Source organism: Amborella trichopoda, chromosome 6 (assembly GCF_054954075.1).
Source record: "Amborella trichopoda isolate Santa Cruz 75 chromosome 6, AtrichopodaSantaCruz75HAP2 v2.0, whole genome shotgun sequence".
Classification (NCBI taxonomy): Eukaryota; Viridiplantae; Streptophyta; class Magnoliopsida; order Amborellales; family Amborellaceae; genus Amborella; species Amborella trichopoda.
In genome coordinates, this window is record NC_142341.1 from 979,713 (window position 1) to 999,854 (window position 20,142).

At 36.9% G+C, this 20,142-nt stretch overlaps 1 protein-coding gene across 15 annotated transcripts; it reads left to right on the forward strand.

The window, feature by feature from the left end:
* The first annotated feature begins 4,410 nt into the window (after positions 1–4,410).
* LOC18434601 (uncharacterized) lies at positions 4,411–17,044 on the forward strand. 15 transcript variants are annotated; one of them, XM_088870034.1, is made up of 4 exons: positions 4,411–4,651; positions 6,687–8,197; positions 13,677–16,158; positions 16,581–17,044. In XM_088870034.1, exon 3 carries the CDS (start codon positions 13,981–13,983, stop codon positions 15,745–15,747), a length of 1,767 nt encoding a protein of 588 aa, XP_088726160.1. In that variant the 5' UTR covers positions 4,411–4,651; positions 6,687–8,197; positions 13,677–13,980; the 3' UTR covers positions 15,748–16,158; positions 16,581–17,044. The 15 variants fall into 15 exon arrangements, with proteins under 15 accessions (XP_088726160.1, XP_088726159.1, XP_088726161.1 ...); XM_088870033.1 differs by having other exon boundaries at positions 13,677–16,154; XM_088870035.1 differs by having other exon boundaries at positions 13,677–16,154; positions 16,585–17,044.
* The last annotated feature ends 3,098 nt before the right edge of the window (positions 17,045–20,142 follow it).

A 20,142-nucleotide genomic window follows, 5' to 3' on the forward strand; every position in this document is an offset into this window, starting at 1 on the left:
CATCGCCAATGGCTCGCCTATACACCTACATGGCTCTTGTAATTTACTTTTCTTGTATTTTTCTTTTCTCCTTAGGTACAAAAATAAACTTTCTAAAAAAACAAAAAAACTTCCATGCTCTCTATAAAGCAAATTACATGTTTTGTAAATTGCAGGGCAGCACTTACAAATGATCTCAAGCTCATATTATTTATAGTATTTAATGCACAAGTACATCAACCATAAGATGCCTTTCGATATAATTCAACAAGCTTCGAAGTCACTACCTTTCCCTTATTTTTCAACCAAGACTAACACATTTGAGTGTCATTGCCAAAAAAAAAGAGGCTCATGAGAGTGTCTCTAAGTCTAGGGTATGAATAGAAACTGAGATGTGGCATTGCTAATGTCAACTGCGAACCCCAATTCTTAGTCTAGGGTATATTGATTCTTGACAACAATAGAAGCCACCTTTCCTATAATGTATACTCGTCGTTAATATATGGGTGTGGTTTCTATAAGGTTGCAACTTTAAACAATCTAATTAAGGTGTACCTCTAAATTTTTTGATAACAAGTAATTTGGGTAAAAAAATTTTTAGGATTATCTCGAAATCTATTTTCATATCTAATTATAAAATTTTAAACTCAAAAAATGGTTTAAAATCAAGCATATCTATAAACATATGAAAATCTTGAAAATGGACAGTCTAGATAATGTATTGCAAGATGCACTATTTTTGGAACACAAAATCTTTTTTTTCTTTTATATTCATACATCTCGATGTCGAGATGATCAATTAGAGGTTTTTTTAACATTAAAACAACATTTTGCAATGAATTTTTTGATATTCATATGTAATTCTACATTTTAAGGTTGCAACTTTATATAAACTTTTTCTTTAATATATTGCTGAATATTTCTTTGTAGAGTGAGTCTCCAAAGTAAACAATAAATTAACATAACTCCAAGCCTTAAATATAGGAAATCTATCAAATTATCCAGAGAAGAACAATTTAAAAAGACCTGTAAAAAAATATTATGGTTTTGAGTTGGAATAGTTCCAAAATGTTAAATAGTTGATCTTTTATGGATATTTTGATAGATGGTATTACTGACGTAATGATCCTTAATAGAAAAGAATGAAAAAAACATAATTCACGTAGCCGAGAGAAAAAAAATTGGATGACAATGATGATGGTTTGATAGATCTCTCTTAAATATGTAAATACCTTGTCCATTCATCTTTGACTCCTATATATATAACATCTTGGACTCTTGAAGACCAACTTGTAAATTTTAGATTTGCTAAGGATTTTAGTTTTTTAAGTTAGTTTCGGTAGGATTACATTGACTTATTTTCTAACCCGATTGAGTTAAATATTTATGGTTCATTTGGATTCTAGGGCATGCAAACTCTGTTTCACATGCCCAAACTTGGAAAGGGAAAAACATTTGGGAGATTCTCATAGTACCATACCAGGTTTATATTGGAAATGCATACAATAACATCAGTTATTTATGATTTCACAATCATTATTGATTGTTAGTCATGAATGAAATTAGATGGTTGAGAGCAGTGTTCTAAACCACTACTCTGGCCCGGTACTCGGCCCATGCTGGAGCTGAGTACTCAACCCAAATCCAAGTAACTCAGCCCAAGTAGAGCAGCATATAGTACCAGCAAAAACATATTAAAAAATAAAAATAAAATATAAAATATAAAAAATCTTTAAAATATGAAAATTTAAAATAAAAATAAACAAAACACATCTAAATTTTGTAAAAAAGTAGCGAAAAAATAGGTTTTAAAAAATCTAGAAAATTTTCAAAAAAGTTGAGAAAAGTGTAAAAATAATTATTTATGGCTAAAATACTTTTCAATATTTTTCAAAGTAGCATAAAACATAAAAAAAAAACATATTACAAATATAATTCTTATTTTTTGGGATTTGTTATAATTTTTTTGAATTTTTTAATATCCCCGAGTTGGACCCCCAACTCAAGACAACTCGGCCTCAGCCATTCCTGAGCTAACTCGACCGATTTATCAAACACTGGTTGAGAGTGTGTTGTCGATTAGGTACAAAGTCCAAAAATATATTTACGTGACACACTTTAAGTTGTCGAATTTTACATCTGATGGCTATAAAATTAATTGTCTTATAGCAAACGATCCTTTTTTATTCACACTTTTCCCCTAGAAACATGCATTTGCCGAATAAAATGAATTCAAAACATCTATGAATCACGTCATTCACCTTTTCAAACCTTTTTATTTTTTTCTTCTAAAAACCACATGATATTAAGTTCTTTCATGGTTGTTTGGATCCCAGGTGCAAAAATCGTCTTTTGCGTACCCACTTTTTAAGTGGTATCATAACGTAACTTTTTTTAAAATGGCTTTACCCTTTTTCGGGTGTTGAACAATCAAATTGAAGGGTTTTGCGGATGTTGAACGTCCGAATTCAATGTATTTTCAGTCACATTTTCGGATGTTGGACATCCGAAAATATCACATTTTCAACATTTTCGGATGTTGCCAATGCAAGTTTTATGAAATGTGACTTATGACCGAAAATACATTGAATTCGGAGGTTGAACATCCGAAAAATCCTTCAATTCGGTTGTTCAACACCCCAAAAAGGGTAAAATCATCTTTTTAAAAACTCGTGTTATAAAAGGTAAAAAACAGACATACATGTAATTACGGAAACTATTTGGTACATCCATAATAACACAATGTGTAGCGGATATGTAAGTATTTTTCTCTTATAAAAAATATATCTTTTTTTAAATTATTAGAAATAAACCCAATTTTTTTAAGAACTCATCTTCTCCACTATTTGTGCCTTTTTTATGAAAATACCATTCATGATATTCTTATATCTGTGAAGGTGTCATAATGGATTCATAACCGTGATGGTCAAAATGGGATCTAAGCCAATGCACCGCGACACTAAAAGAAATTGTGATGGATTTTTACACTGTCACATGATCACTTGGAGCATCACAACATTTAAAGAACCGTGATGGTCACTTGGAGCATCATAGGACTTATAGAATTGTGATTGTCACTTGAAGCATCACAACACTTAAAGAACCGTGATGGTCACTCACAACACTTAAAGATCCGTTATGAGCTTCTGGACTGTCACATGATCACTTGAAAAGCATCACGACACTTAAAAACCGAAATGGTTACTTAAAGCGTTACATCACTTAAATAGCTGAGATGCCTTCACGTGCCTAATATTTCTGTGAAAGGTATTTTAGTCACAAAAATGCAAAACATGAAAGAAAAGAGTACGGATGAGGTTTTGACAAAATTAGGGATTGTTTCTAATAATCTAAAAAAAAGTATACTTTTATAATTTCCCAAGAATCAAAGCATGTTGCACTTCCAAGCCCCATCAAAAATGAATCCTAGTGCCCACAACTCTTGCAATTACATGAGTTTTTGTTTTTAAATTTAAAGTACCAAAGAATAGTGCGGATCATTAATAACTATAAACACTAAGAAATTTGAAAAAATGAACCATGCACTACAATTACACTTTTTATAATCTTTAGAACAATTTTTTTGTCATATCCATTATTTCAAGGTCGAACCCATCAATTCGAAGGTTTTTCGGCATCGAATTGAACTTTAAGGGCACCTAATATCAAAATTTTCGCAGTTAGGATACCTCGCACGATATTACAATGGGGATACATGCTTACGTACTATGCTCCTGCTGGAGCATGCTGTGTACGTATTTTCTAAGCAAAATACCTACTTAAAAGTATCCTTTTCAATCTAAAATTTAGAAATCTACATAAAACATACTATATGATTAATTTTCAAAAGAAATTAAACTTTAAGGTTTAAAAAACTCGATATCGCCTTCCAAAAATTGAAATGTCTCTATTCAATATTGAGGTATTATCCATTTTAAGCCCATAGAGGGTGTCTTTAGAAATGTTCCTTATTGATGTTAGTCTATAAGTTGAAGAGGCCATATCTATAAATTTTTTGGATAGAGGGAGTCTTTAGAAATATTCCTTATTGATGTTAGTCTATAAGTTGAAGAGGTTATATCTATAATTTTTTTGGATCCTGAAGATATTAATAAATTGAATTTTGGATTATGGATTAAATAGACAGTATGATCCAGCGCTAGCATGATTTCGTTTGGCTTTCCAAATTACTCAAATTTTCGATGGCGTTGATCCTTGGATATGCAGAAAATCGCAACAAAGCACATCCCGCGGCCCTGCACCCTCCTCATACATCCTCCTTTCATTCGCTCTCTCTCCTCTCTCCTCTCTCCTCTCTCTCTTCCCTCGAACCCTAACCCCCTGACCCTCTAGCTCTCTTTCACTCCACCCTCGAAACCCTGGCATAAGGAAACTCTTGCTCTCTCTTCACCTCCGAAACCCTAGCCCCATTCTACACTTTCTCTCTTCCTGTCTCTCCTCCCTCTCTCTTCCACATTCTCTCCTCCTTCTCTTCCCAAAAAGAACTCTTCCTTTCTATATCTTCACTGACTCGTCTGCGCTTCCACTTCTCTTTCTCTATCAAGATTGTTACATTTTGGGGTTTCGTGCTCAGATATCTTCTCTGCCACCTAGGGATTTCTTGGAGCTCCTTCTCGCTTTGATTTTAAGGTCCAGGATCTCTCCATTGAAGGTGTGTCTCCGCTCTCCCTTGATTAGGTTCTCTTTTTGCTAAGGATTTAGGATTTAGAGTTCTTTATTTTGCTAAGGATTTTTTAGTAGAGAATATGTTACGGTAATCGTTACTACAATATTTACAGTTATATTTATTTTAGTAATTCTTTGATTTGTTGGTTTGCGGTACTCAACTTTAGATCCATTTCTAGGGTTTATAAATTCGATGAGAACCCAATTGAGGATATTGCATATTTATTCACCGCATACAGTAATATTTACTGTAACTTTACAGCCTTGTTATTGTGATATTACGATAATACTTACAGTAAATTATTTATTTTATTTATCTCTGGTAGCATTTTTAATGCGACAGTACTGTTGCAACAATATTATTTGCTGTAGTGTTTTTTGTAATGTTGATTTACACCAATGTTAAGAAAGTTGAGTCAGGCTTGGGACTCGCCCCTGCCAAAGCCAGCGAGGCAGTGGACTTGCCCAAGTAGTGTACAAGCCCAAGGAAGGGCTTATATTTGCAAAAGAAATAAAAAAAAATTTCATGCTTCAAAAATTTACTAGTTTAGTCTCCATATTTCGGTATCTCTAGTCTCCATTCTCAGTGTTTCAATTTCGGCATCTTTAGTCTCCATTCTCAGTGTTTCAATTTCGGTATCTGTAGTTTCTATTCTCAGTGTTTCAATTTCGGTATCTCTAGTCTCCATTCTCAATGTTTCAATTTCGGTATCTCTAGTCTCCATTCTCAGTGTTTGTAAAAGCGCTAGGCGGCTGTGGGGGTCCAAGCCACCCAGCGCCTAGGCCGGCACCCAGAACCAGCTCAAGAAAAAAAAAGAAAAGATGGATGTCAAGAAGAGAATTTTGATAATCCATAAGGCCATAATCCATATTTTCATACAATGCTAAAACAGTAAAACCATACAAGCATACATTGATAGTCTGATACAATGTAGACTGTACACACAAATGTTAAAGAGTAGAAACTAGAAAGTAGAAACTAAAACTAAGAAAAAGAAAATATACAGAAATTCAGAAAATATATTGTCTAGGTCACAATAGTCAACACTCAACAACCAAAGTCAAGCACTCAAGTGTCTTCAACTCTTCATTCTTTAGTCATCATCATCATCGGAAGGAATAGGGTAAGCCTCATCATAAGCATTAGAGTCGAGGCCATCATCATCAGAGTCATATCCCTCTTCAATATAACGCTCGTCCTCCTCTGTTTCTTCTTAATCTGTATCTTTTGCCTCCTCTTTTTCTACCTCCCTCTTACTAGTATGTGCAGTTGAGGCCTTAGGAGTCTTGGCTGCTCTACCCTTTTCTATCTTTTTGTACTTCCCTTAACTCAAATATTATATAATCTCCTCCCCGGTAGCCTCAGGAACATTTTTACACGGGGTAACATTCCCTTTAATACCGGCAAGGTGTTTTTTAAACCGGTAAAGGCTCCCATTAGTATACTTTCCACAATAATTACATTTAATACGATTTTTGTCATTCAAATTCGGGTTATAATCATACTTCCAACCCGGATCACCACTTCTAGAAGAACCTGGAGAAGATATTTCTATAGAACAAGGCTCATTTTCATCCTTTTCTGATTCTTTAAAATTCAAAAATTGTCTAGTCTCATCCCGAATAGCTTGAGGAACCTTTTTACAAGAAGCAACATTCTCTTTAATACCGGCAAGGTGTTTCTTGAATAGGTTAATACCCCCATTGGTATCTTTTTCACAAAAATTACACCTTATACAATTTTTATCATTTGGTTTTAGGTTACTATATTTTCAATTCGGATCACTTCTTCTAGAAGAACCAGAAATAGATCTATTCAAATGACAAGGATTTTGTTCCTGTTTTTGTTTTACATACCTCATATTTTGCTTAATCTCCTCTTTGATAGCTTCAGTATATTTTTACAAAAGGCAACATCCTCCTTAATACCGGCAAGATGTTTTTTAAAACAGTTTATGTCCCCCTTTTGTATTTTTTTCACAATAATTGCATCTAATGCAATTTTTGTCATTTGGATTCAGGTTATATCCATATTTTCAACCCGGATCTCCACTTCGACTAGATCCTGAAGAAGACATACTTTGATTACTCGAACTCCAAATTCCCACATCTAAGATGTTTTCTGGTGCTAAAATAATAAAAAACACCCTCTAATAGGATAAAAAAACTCCAAAACTAAATCTAATCTACCTGAGTGATACTTGGATCTATTTTTCGTACTTTGAGAAACACTTCAATCCAATGAAAACCACAAAATTTAATTTTTTTGATGTTTCTTTCTCTCTAAAATGGGTTCTTGTGGGTTTAGGTTTCAAATGAACCTAAAACCCATCCTTCAAAGCCTTTATGTTTCAAAAAAACTCAATAAATAGAAAAAACTCATTCCGCCCCTAGGAGGGGCGCAGGCCTTGAGCGGGTTCCGTACCACCTAGGCAGCCGCCCAGGGACTACCGTCTAGTTTAGCCACCTATCGCCCAGGCTTTTTGGACCGCCTTGGCGGCCGCCTAGGCGGCCGCCTAGGCGTTGGGAGGTCCACTTTTTTGAACAATGATCATTTTATTTGAGGAACCGTTGAACCAATCACTTGTTGTTGTTACTCCGGTTTTCTGTTGAGTTCTATACTGTAGAGGTATCAATTTCCTAGGTTTTACTTTCGGTACAAAGGGTTCACTATCAACCTTGGCTGTTAGATGTGACGTTGGGCATCTGGGGTTCTGCTCAAAGTTGAAAATAAAATTTCTTGGATTTTGTGACATACCCACGTTGTTGCATTTGCATTTGATGAATGAATGTGATTGTGACCTCCTTATGCCAAAGGTAAATGGTCTTATAGTATGCAATCTCTAAAATGAGACCATTTTATATCGGTCCTTTATGCATTGACATGTGTAGGCCCAGTTTTCCGCTCTTCAGTTTTCCGCTCTTCCAGTTACTTTTATATATAGAGAGAGTACGGTTTTGGCACCCTGTAACAAAGGACTTATGTTTTGCTTTGTGAGTTGAACCGTATTGGTCTTTTCCTTACAATGTAAATTCAATGTTAATTCTGAAAATATTCATAATCTAATACCCAACAAATTCTTCCCATAACAGTGGGCACGGTGGAAACTATCCATCTTTCAATCAAGCAAACTAGGCCACAAATTGAGTTCACCCTGCAGCAAACCCAATGACCACTAATTTTAAAAAGTTTAAAAACTACAAGGAGATCATTGCAAAGCATAACCCAACCTTTACATGTGGATAAAAATGAAGCTTAGAGTCAACTTTCTTTCAAAGAAGAAAAAAGAAAATTCTTAGCTTATTCACATGTGACTCATTTTTAGGCATGTGTGTGGTGGAACCAAGACGAGTAGCTCCTCTCCATTGACGGTTAAGTCCAAGCTGAGCCAATTGCAAGCTGCTAAGGCAGTAATATAAGAAGGATTTTCACTATTTTGCCCCTTTCCACGGTCGCATCCTCCAACAAAGCCCATCGGTCCCTGTCCTGCAAATACTTGGCTCACAAAGGCATAAAATCCTAATTTCTCAGGCATTAACCGAGCTCAAGACTCCCAGTGCATAGGCTTAGTCATTGTTATTTTTGGTTAGCCGTTCATGGCTTCTCTGGTTCTTGAAACCTTAGGTGTTTTACTTTCATTTTTGCCCTGATTTTCTTTTCTATCTTCTCTGGTTATTCATCTCGATCTGCAGAGAAAATGACTGACATGTCCTGACTATGAACTCCCATTTGTTGACTCTCTATGAACATGTAAATTAAGGTTAATAATGGGTTTTCTGATAATAAACCCTGGTGATGCTGAAGATTTTTGTAGCAATACTATTCAAGATTTTGATTCATGAGGTTATTCATTTTTTTATAATGAGAAAGTAAGGCTTTTGAAATAAGGAAATAATTATAGATTGGACAATAATATAGTGCTAAAATCGTATTTGGTGTTGACACAGAGAAATGGGATAGAAAAAAAACTTAAGAGCCATTGTTTTGGCATATTGGGAATGCTAAAGATAAATTAAGATATGTTTCAATATGGTACATTGATAAATTAGGATTATGCTTAGATAAATTAGGATTATGGCAAATAAAAGAAGTTGAACCACAACTGAGTTGTCGAGGCAACCAACATCCTTGGCGCTCAAATCAAAAAAATTCAAAAACTGAAACTGGCTGCCCACTAACTGGGAGTTCAAGTACAAAAATGGTAAGGAGCCCTGTCCCACTTGATTTACACCCAGACTACAAGGCATATACTTATTGGCAGAAAAGCATAGGAATAGAGTGAAGAGAGAAGACGGAGCAGGTGAGGGAGGAAATGGTGTAAGGGAGCAAGGAGAAAAGAAGAGGGGTGAGGGAAGGAGAAATTGTGCAGCTCCTCGATTGAGCAAAGGAGGGGAGAATAAAGAAGGAAGAGGAAAAGGTGGAGGGAGTGAGAGATAGGAAGAGAGGGGTAGAGGAAAGAGAGGGAGAAAGATTTTTAACCATCCTGCTACAGTTTGAGAGACACTATGAGGGGAAAGAGAGAGGGAGTGATCAAAATAAAAGAGGATTTTTTTTTTTGTCCTTTTGGGGGGTGGGGGGAAACGATTGAGAGATGGGAAGAGAGGTTAGAAAAACAAAGAGGAGGTACGAAAAGATGGAGGCAGGAAATTCTGTCAGTGTAAAAGGGGATGACTGTCAGTAACCCACTCACAGTACCATCTTGGACACATTAGCGACTGTATTACCTTCCCTTGAAGCATGGCGAAGACAACATGAATGTGGTCGCATGGCGAAGACAACATGAATGTGGTCAAATAAATGAGCTAGCCTCCAAGGGGTTGTGATTTTTTAGCAGCGCACAAGATAACATTCTTGGAACCACCTCCCACAAGAATGCAATCCCTGCTAGGATCAACGGGGCGGGAGCATTTGAGACCCACCAAGATAGCGATAGACTCAGCCTAGAAACCCACAAAAAGACAGTCACTTCTTTGTGACTGGTTAATCTACCCTGTAGCCCAAGGGTCTAGATTTCTGGGAGAGTACCCATCAAAGTTAAGCTTAAGGAAGCCCTGGGGCAGAGGACACTAGAGAGACCTTACAGCCACAGTTCTAGGGATGAGATGCATAATGTTGTGCCAGTTCCTTTTAAAATATCCTGCCTTTCTGTTTCTTTTAAAACAAGAAGTTATGCAAGAAAAATTGCAAAATTTAGCCAATTGTTTTACACCCCATACTGGTGGTTTTGATAGCTCACTAATAGGGGTCTTTTTGTCATTTTCCACCCAAAGTGGGTGGAGTATTTGGATGGATAGATGGAGCACATGAACACTAGAACTTCACATGGAGCTTTTTGTCCTCCAGGTTTCTTTCATTCCCAGATATTATCAGAACATAGAAACAGAGATCTTAAGGCCTTTTTTCCCTTCTATTGCTAACCTATGAGGAATAAGGTCTAGGAATAATATATGTTGGAATAGTGTTGCATGAATCAGTGGCCTCAAGAGCCTGCTAACTCACAAACGTCCATCATAAAGATGGACATTGGATAAAGTGTACTCTCCATAGATTCCATATAGACGTGCACCAAAAAATACCAAAAAAGTATATTTTTAATTTTAAAATTTTATTTTTCTTTTCATGTTCATGATCACCTTGTCTATATGATGAATCCATAAAAAAATTTAGTTAAAAATATGATATCTAAAATAGATTTTAGAGGGGGGCCGCATGTGTACATATGAGTCGGCCGACTCATAGAAACCCCAACTATATATGTATACTTAAAAATTATTGTTTGATGATAGAATCTTTCACTGTGAAGCACAAGATGAAGATACAGTGCTTCAGCTTGAATCGTTTAGTTAAAATCCCTCAGATATAAGGTATTTATTGGCAAATCTTGTGCCCTTTAATGGGGAATATGTCTTGGGGGGCTCTATATCCTCTTTCCAAGGCATTTGAGACAAATACCTTATATGATAAAACAGCAAAACAGTTTCAATATTTATTCTGTCAACTGTAAATATTGTTTACTGCTGAAGAATTTGTCTGTTGTTCAGGTTTAAATGCTATAATAATAAAAATACTAACAATGTTATCCGTCAAAACAAAAAAAGAAATGGTTCAAATGTTGTGCTCTTGGAAGTAGGTTGGGGCTCATCTGATATATGGATCGAGGGTTTATAAGATATGCCTTGGGCACGTAGGTACCAATAAACTTAGTCGAGACGGGCATAGGCAATTCTATAAGGACTAAAAATCTGTTTTGTCTTTCCATGGGTCCTGCCTTGAATCAAAGTAATTATCATATGATAACAAAATGGTAGTTACTCCCTAGAGAATTGAACATCCATGGTTGGAGTCACATCTAGAAAACTTGTTTCATCATTTCAACGCACAAAAGGATTTTCCCGTATAAATCAAAGACACAATGAATATGCAACCGAGTGAAAGGCACAGCCAGCTACTTCTCTCATGGCGGTCGAGCTGGTTCTGGGCAATAAAATAGCGCTTTTTCCAGGTTATGGTTATGAACATGGATGGTGCTTTATGGATGGATTTGAATTTCGATTCATATATTAGAAGAATTATTAAATTGTAGTGTTTTTAGGTGTGGTAAATTGTATGTTAATCTTAGTATCACAATTATGTTCCATTACACAAGGAGACAAATCCATGTTGGTAACCATGGACTCTTTCTGGAACTCGCCATGAGCCTAAAGTCAGTCAGCTCGCTCATGAGGTTTTCCCAAGCTGGGTGAGTTCCTAAAAACATCGGGAAAACTCATTAAAATCAGAAAATTAAAAAAATCATATAACAATTATACCAAACAGAAAATGATAAAAAATTGAATCATGCTCATGAATAAAGTACTATCTTATATACATGTAAAGAGTCTCTATGTATACGTGAAAATGAAAAAATAATAATCTTGTTGATTTTTTTAAGAAAATGCAACAAAAATACAATAATAACTAAAATAAGTGTGATATCAGTCCCAAAAAAAATTCATTCGTATGAATTTGAATTGAGCAACGAAACTTACTCAAAATTTCAAAGCCAATTCTTTGATCTTTGCCCTCTGTGCTAATCGATTCTCCAATCTTTGTCAAAGATTCCTCACGTACCCCAAATGAAAAACCCCAAACTAGATTTGAGATTCATGTTTGGATCTAGTTTACCTGTGGTCTTAAAATTTTCAGGCAAATAACGTCCAATTTCCAAAATCTTGCGAATCTGAGGTTTTGGATGGTTTTTTGTGAGAAATAAACCTATGAATCGTCAATAAAGAACTCAAGAAATAGGCTTACGTAACAAATATCGACAAAGATTGAGCTATGGTTATGAAGAAATCGCAATTTTTAAAATTCGACCAAACTGAAGTAAAAAATACCAATCTCTCAAATCTGAGGAATTTGATATTTTTTCTCAAATGTGATCTATTCAATGGATAGAGATTGCAAAAATGACCCTAGACACAAAATTTCAGCTCGATCCAAAGTTTAGTTAAACAGTAATTAACAAATAAGAGGTTTGGTTTTCAGCCGCCCTTTATTTTTGAGAAAGCCCTTGGACTCGACAAGTCCCGACTCCTGATAGGCTCGGTGAATTTGTCATATAGGTGCAAAGTCTTTGACAGCTTGCCTGAGTTACTACATTTACTAGGTTGAATCGTGCTACTGTGAGCTCCCCCCCCCCCAAAGAAAAGGAAAAAAAGGAAGGAAAAAAAACCACTCTAGAAGGGTTTTTTTGGGCTTGACTGGGTGCTAGGCCTAAGTGATTGAATTCGTGTTGGATCTCATCAGTTTTTCAACACTGAAACTCAGTAGTTAACATGTGTGGGTGTTGATTGAAGGCTTACTATACCCATTTTTAATCTGCCATAAGCTTAGAATTCGTTCTTGTGTGTCTTGTTTCTTGCATTCCTAATGAAGCTCATTGCCTATAAAAGAAACTGTCTTGTTGTCAAACGTAAGTTTCGGAATTTTATTTGCGCCTTGGAGATTTGTTCTTTTGATTCCGCATATCACCTTTGAATGTCCATATGCTTGCACATCTCCATTAGAAGTATCAATTCTTGCTGCCTCATTGTTTCTCTTAGAAATTTGAACACTGAGATAGGTAGGTTGATCATCGCATACCAATGAAACTGAAGGGGAAGTTTTAAGACAACTGTAAGACCAGCTATGCTTTATGAGACGAAATATTGGGAGGTCAAGAAACAACATATCCATAGAATGAGGGTAGCTAAGATGAGGATGTTGAGATGGATGAGTGGCAAGACAAGGAAGGATAGAATTTGGAATGAATACAATTGAGGGAACTTAGGGGTACCTCCAATGGCCGATAAGATGAGGTAAAGTAGACTTAGGTGGTCTGGTCATGTGCAGTGTCGACTAGGGTTGCACTTGTTAGGACGGGTGATTTGGTTCAAGTGGAAGGCTCTAAAAGGACAAGAGGAATGTCCCTTTGGACATGGATGGAAGTAGTATGGATGGAGGTAATGAGAAAAGATATGGTGACTTATGGCGTGAGGGTATATGCCTTTGGTAGAGTGGAATAATGGAACATGTTTCGTGTAGCCAAATCCAATAGTTGCAATAAGGATCGGATGATGATGATGATGAGAGATATATAGGTTGACATAGATAGAAAGATAATGTAGGAATAGGTTGATGGATGATTACGTAAGACTTGGCTGTGTCTTTTTCAAGTTTTTCTCTTCTTTACTGTTGGAATTCGTTTTGCACTTTTCGTTATATTGTGTTTTTCTTGGAAAATGATTTGCCTTTTGATTTTGGGTTTTGAAAGGCTTGGCCAATTTGAGTTGGATGAGTCCCAATCAGACGTAGCGGTTTATTTTTTCTGTTCAACAATATTGTGCTTTTGCTTCCCTAAAAAAATGTTTGTATGAGATTTATGATTATTTCTTTGTTTTGGTTCCTTCATTCTTCTGGAGCATCTTGCTGTTGTTGTTGTGGAGAATTTGTCTAGTTTCTGTGTTCTTATTTATTTGTATTTGTGCAGACCTTGTTTAATAAGTCAAAACAGATGCTTCCTCACAATGGAGACCATGATGTTAAAATAGAAGTACCTTGAAGGCCATAATGGACTCTCACAAGGGAGCGTTATTTGACTGTTAGTGGGAGACGTGGAGGGTCTTTCCTTCATGACATTTTACTTTTTGTGTGAATTCAAGGTAAATTTGTACATCCGAACTGAGTTCCTTCTGGATTTCTTTAGAAACATTGGTCTTGTGTACCCCCTAGGGATATACAGGGAATGTTTTAAGCACTCAAAAAAAGCCAAGCTAAATTGTCTCACTTGATTCATGGCACTGACGACACACAATTCTTTAAGTATTGGACAAGAGTTTGCTGATGTTGAAAGTTGTAGAAAGGCATTGAAAGAGACTGCACTTGCTCTGCACTTTGATCTCCGTATAGTCAAATCTGATCGTTGCCGTTTCACCGCCAAGTGTGCCAAAAAAGGGTGTCCATGGCGTGTACATATAGCGAAGCTTCCAGGTGTCTCGACCTTTACAGTAAGAACACTTCATGGAGAACACACATGTGGAGGAGTTGGTAACCTTCGCCATCAACAAGCGTCAGTTGGGTGGGTTGCAAATTCAGTGGAACAAAAGCTTCGAGATAATCCCCAATACAAGCCCAAAGATATTTTGCAAGACATTCGCCAAGAACATGGGATCACTGTCTCATATTTGCAAGCCTGGCGTGGAAAGGAACGTAGTATGGCAGCTGTTCATGGGTCTTTTGAAGAAGGATATCGTCTCCTCCCTTTGTATTGTGAGCAAATTAGAAGAACAAATCCAGGCAGTTTTGCTTTGGTCATTACTGGTCAGGAAAACCGATTTCAACGTCTGTATATCTCTTATCGTGCATCGATTTATGGTTTTGTGAATGCTTGCAGGCCCCTCCTCGAACTCGATAGGATACATGTGAAGAGCAAATACTTGGGGACTTTATTGTGTGCGGCAGCTGTCGATGCAGATGGGTCACCTTTCCCTTTGGCTTTTGGCATTGTCGACACTGAAAACCATGAGAACTGGTTGTGGTTTCTATCCGAGCTTCGTAAAATGCTTGGAATGAATACTGAAAACATGCCAAGGCTAACTATACTTTCCAACCGAGAAATGGGCATAGTTGATGCAGTTGAAGTGAATTTCCCCACTTCCTTCCATGGCTTTTGTTTGCGTTACTTAAGTGACAACTTCCGCAAAGAGTTTAGAAACACAAAGTTGGTCAACATCTTTTGGAATGCAGCTTATGCCCTCACTACCATGGAGTTCGATGCCAAGATTGTTGAGATGGCCGAGATTTCACAGGACACGGTCCAATGGATGCAAAACTACCCACCCCGCTTGTGGTCCGTCGCATATTTTGAGGGAGCACGGTATGGCCACTTATCACTTAGTATCACCGAGCAACTCAACAATTGGATCACAGAAGCTCGAGAGCTTCCCATAATCCAAATGATGGAGTGCATTCGTAGCCATCTAACCACTTGGTTCAATGAGCGGCGTGAGAAAGGCCTCCAATGGACGTCGATACTCGTGCCATCAGCTGAGAAGCGTATGGCTGAGGCCATTGCAGATTCACGATGCTACCAAGTGCTCCGAGCAAATGAGGTCGAATTTGAGATTGTATCAACTGAGAGAACAAACATAGTCGACATTCGAAGTCGATCTTGTTCGTGTAGGCGCTGGCAGTTATTTGGGTTACCTTGTGCTCATGCCACTGCTGCTCTTCTTTCTTGTGGGCAAGATGCCCATCGATTTGCTGAAGGTTGTTTCACGGTTGTGAGTTATCTTGAGGCTTATTCTCAACCGATAAATCCAATTCCTGATAGAAACCTTTGGAAGGAGTTGATGGAGGGAGGTGAGGGTGGTGGCAGTTTGCATATTGATATGAATGTGCGACCACCCAAGACTCGCCGCCCTCGAGGGCGCCCAAGAAAGAGTCTCATCCGTACTGAGGAAACTCGCATAAAGCGTATTATGCATTGTGGTCGGTGTAATCAAATAGGACATTCCAAGAAAACTTGCAAGACACCAATGTTACCTCTTATAGACAATTGAATTTCTTTGAAAAATTGAGTTCATTTTGGGGGAGGGGGAAATATCTTTGCTTCTTGTAGTTCTGACATAGCTTAATTCTTTATCGGAGAGCATCTGATACGCGTGACAAACTGAAAGTTCTGGAATTTGAATATGTTTATTCTTCCCATTACAAGTTTGTCTATTGATGTTGGAGAACAGGAAAAAGGAAGAACATGAAAGGCTTATCTACTCTTTCCGCCAAAGGTTTCCTTGGTGTTTGGAATCTGGAATAGAGTTGCATAGAAATATTAAAGATCTGGCCCTTTTTCCTAACATTGATAGGGAAGCTAGGTTCAAACCCTCTACTGCAATGTGGCAACAACAATCACTTTCCGAAGTGCGACTTGCAGATGGAACCTGAAGACCTGCTCATTTCAATGTTGAGTGTAGGTATTTATTTCATTTCAGGTATCGAATTGCTATCATAACTTTCCTTTGAAGAGATACTACTCGAAGATTGTGGTCATAAAATTCCCTGAATATAAATGATTGTTATTTATTCCGAGGCAGATATACCATAATCCAATGGAGTATGTATAACATGGAGTACTCCTAATGGCATTGACCATCTGTACCTTGTGGTTGACAGTGGAGATCAACTGTACCTGGGTGAATATTCTGGTAGGCTCCACTGTGAACCTCCACTGTCCGTCTGGAATGGATGGTGTTGCTTCTTCGAGTACCACATGCATACTCATTCAGAGTTCAGTATTACATTCCATGTTTCTTTGCCCTCTTATCTTAAAATTATATTGTTTTCTTCAAACATGTGTTGTGCTCTATATTGATCTCCTTTCTGATGCTCGGAATAGGTAGCTTCTTGCTTGTTTCGTCGCCCGCAAGCGCAGTAAGGGCGAAGTACCTGCTGCACAAGAAATCAGGTTTTCCGTCAATGTTCCCTTCCATTTTTTCTACCCTTTGATGTAATCATGAAACGTGGATTTATCAGAAAAAGGAAAAGAGAAAGTAATCATGCATATTCATAGAACTTTCATAATGGATTCGGGGATGTAACTGATGGCTTCAGTGGTTTGGGATGCAACAATTGTATCCCCTGCTATAATACATTTCAAATGTATCCAGAAAGCCATCAAGATCCTTGTTCTTTTCCTGCTTTACGACGATCCAGCACTGGTGCGAATCTGAAAATTTGTAGCCAACGTCTCAAATTTTTGCTAACTTATATTCCAATGTAAGGAATTCTTAGTTGCTCTTGTGGGTGTTTGATTGATCTCTAATTCTGGCCAAAACTCAATAAATTCCATCTTTGGTTTCACTTGATAATTGTCATTTGCCTGAAATTACGAACACCCCGCGGCAATTTTTTTTCGTAAGTTCCCCTTATCTGGCAACGCAAGCATCGGACAGGGCATCTATTTAAATTTGGATGAATTTATTGTCCAGTGTTTGAAATACTGAACATAAGACATCTGTTTAAACTTGGGGACTTTCTAAAACCTTCGAGTCTCATTTCCTGTTCTCTCTCTATTTTTTCTTTTCTCTCTCAAGTTCAATTTCTCTCACATCCTCTTTAGTATTTCTATTTTTCTCTCTAAAGTCCAAGGATTTAGCCCCTGCGACTCATTCAACAATCTCTTCGGAGCACACACAAACGGAGAACAAGACCGAGGGAGAGAAGCAAGACCGAGCAAGAAGCCAGAGTCTAGAGAGAGAAAATGCAATCATGAGAATTAAAGTAAAAACAAGCTTTTGTACCCTACAGGGCTGCAAAAGCATTCAAAGCACCCCTGAATACGCACGCCCCAACTTTGACAGAATCGCCAAACAAAACTCCAACCCTTCTTCGTCCGCTTCATCGACTATAACAACCACCGCTTTTTGTCTTACCAGGCCGAGCCGGCGTCTGCAACTGACTTAAGCGTACCGACTGAAGCAGCAGCCGAGCTCGAATGGCTTTCCCGAAAACTCGTTCTCTGAATTCCAATACGCCTGTGGTTTGATGGTCCCCCCGAGACCCGGCTTTTCCCCAATTCCAATCTTGGAGAAACTCTCGCCTTTGAAAGACCCCAAGTTCCAGGACGAGACACAGCAAGCGTTTAAGAAGCGACAGGGTTTGGTGGCTGAAGGATTCTTCCGCATTGACATGCCTCATCCTAAAAAACCCATTAAAAAATGCTGTCCTCTTTTACTGAATACCCCAATTTCTTTTGATACGAGGGAAATATTTAGAAAAAAGGGAAAAGAGTGGGGTTCTACCGTTCAAAATGCTGACCTCTTTTATTGAATACGCCATTTTCTTCCTGAAATTAGGGAATTTTTTAGAAGGGAAAAGATTGGAGTTTTACGGGAGGGTTGCTAGATTGGGTGCCAAGGTTAGGGAGAGGAGTGAGAGGGAAGGGGTAGGGACGATGGTTTGAGTAGAAGGGAGCGGGAGAGGGAGGTAGAGACGATGGTTTGAGTAGAAGTGAGCGAGAGAAAAGGGTTCCGCGAGTTTTGAAAAGCCAAATATCTATTTGGTATTTTAACCATCAAACAATAAATTCACTCAAGTTTAAACGGATGTCTCTTGTAAGGCGTTTGCATTGTAGAACAAGGGGCAACGTAGGGAAAAAAATTTGCTGTGGGAGGGGGGTTGTTGTGGGAGGGGGTTTATTGCATATTCTAAAATTTGGATCAAACAAATGGCTTAACATGGGTTTTGAAGATAGTTGTAGTATATTACTATACAACTTGTATATGGGCAGTGATTTTTTGCAACGGTTGTATCATAGTATAATTCTGTCATATTGCACTCTCTTCATCTCAATATAATGCCACTTGAAAATCTTAGTCTAGGATTCTTTGTTTTAGTTTGATTAGTCTTATTTTTATAAATCGGTTGTTATATATATGTTGGATTTATGTAGGTTTGTCTTATAGATAAAAGCCGTACTTTTAAGATCAACGTAAAAAGAGGGTTTTAATAGGAAGAGGTTCGTTTTAGTAGTAAGCTTATCATTTAGAAAAGGAAAAGTTTATATAGAGCCGAGGGCGCTAAACAATCAAATTAGAGCTTACCTCAAAAAATTCATTAGAAGAGGTTGTTTTGATACCCAAATAACTTCAAATCGATGATCTTGGCATCAAGATACATAGACATGAGAAAAAAATATATAGATTTGTTGATCTATATTATTTTTGAAGCTTTAAACTTTATAAAAGATGAAAATATAGTTTAAAGCTATCATAATGATTTCCAATATTGAAACTATCTCGACACTAATTTAAGGTAGGCTCTAATTTGATTGTTTAGAGCCTAAGCTCTATACAAACTGCAACCAAAAAGAAAAACATTAACTTGACTACTTGGCAAGGAGAGTGATAGAAGGATGCAAGTCCTTATGTAACGAGATGGTGATTTTTTATAAATTAAGAAAAGTGCAGTTTGGCATCGAGAGAGAGACCCATCTTGCAGGTATATTTTTTCTTTTCTAGTGTTTGTAGGCCCGTAGCAGATACTAAGATCTACACATTTGTTTTTTCCACTTGTAATTTTCTTCTCAGTTTCTTTTCTCTCTAAAACGTCGTTATTTTTGCCCGGTGTTTGTTGTCAGTAATATTATATTTGCATCCACAATTATAATATTGGTTTACTAGAGAAAATTATGGAGAAGATTTCTGTAAATTCTTATCCCTTAAACCCTAAGAGACGAAATAATGGGATTAAAAAAAAAAAAAAAAAAGAGATCATAAACGAAAGAAAATTCACAATGTAGTCATGCATGCACATGCATAAATGGACAATGAGCAAAATATTCAACTAAATAACTTGGGCAAAAGATTAACTAAATAACTAACAATGAAGATGAACAAGAGATAGCTGGCGAGTTGTTAGATTAGATGGCCTTTCAGAAATAGGGGAGACGTATTCTTAAGGGCGTCCATAGAGAAGCTCGAAGAATGATATATATCTTGATATATATCATTTATATTAAAAGAACTTGATATAGTTCTAATTAGTTTTGGAATATCTTACTTAATAAAGTTTCATTAGAATACTTTTCACAATAGAAGTTCCATTCCTAAAAGACATTTCCTTAGAATTAGGTTTCCAATAACGCTGTCAAATAGGAGCTTCATTCTTAATAGAAGTTTCATTAGAATACTTAATATTTAATAGGAGTTTCATCGCAATAGAAGTTCCACTAGTCAATACTATCTAACAATTGCCTTCTCCAGTTTCGCTAGCCAAAACCCAATTTTAAATAATTTATAGATTTATGTCTCTTTTTGTGCCTCAGCTTGGGGACTTCATAAAAAATATAAATTAAATATACTAAATTTCTTGGGACTCATTATGCAATAAAGAAATTTGACTTTGATTGTTTAGTAACAAATTTTAGATTTTTCTTTGTTTTTGTTGATTTAGGAACA

Excerpts from the sequence above, each read along its gene's own strand:
- LOC18434601 (XM_088870034.1), top strand. The coding sequence starts at position 13,981 with ATGGCACTGACGACACACAATTCTTTAAGTATTGGACAAGAGTTTGCT.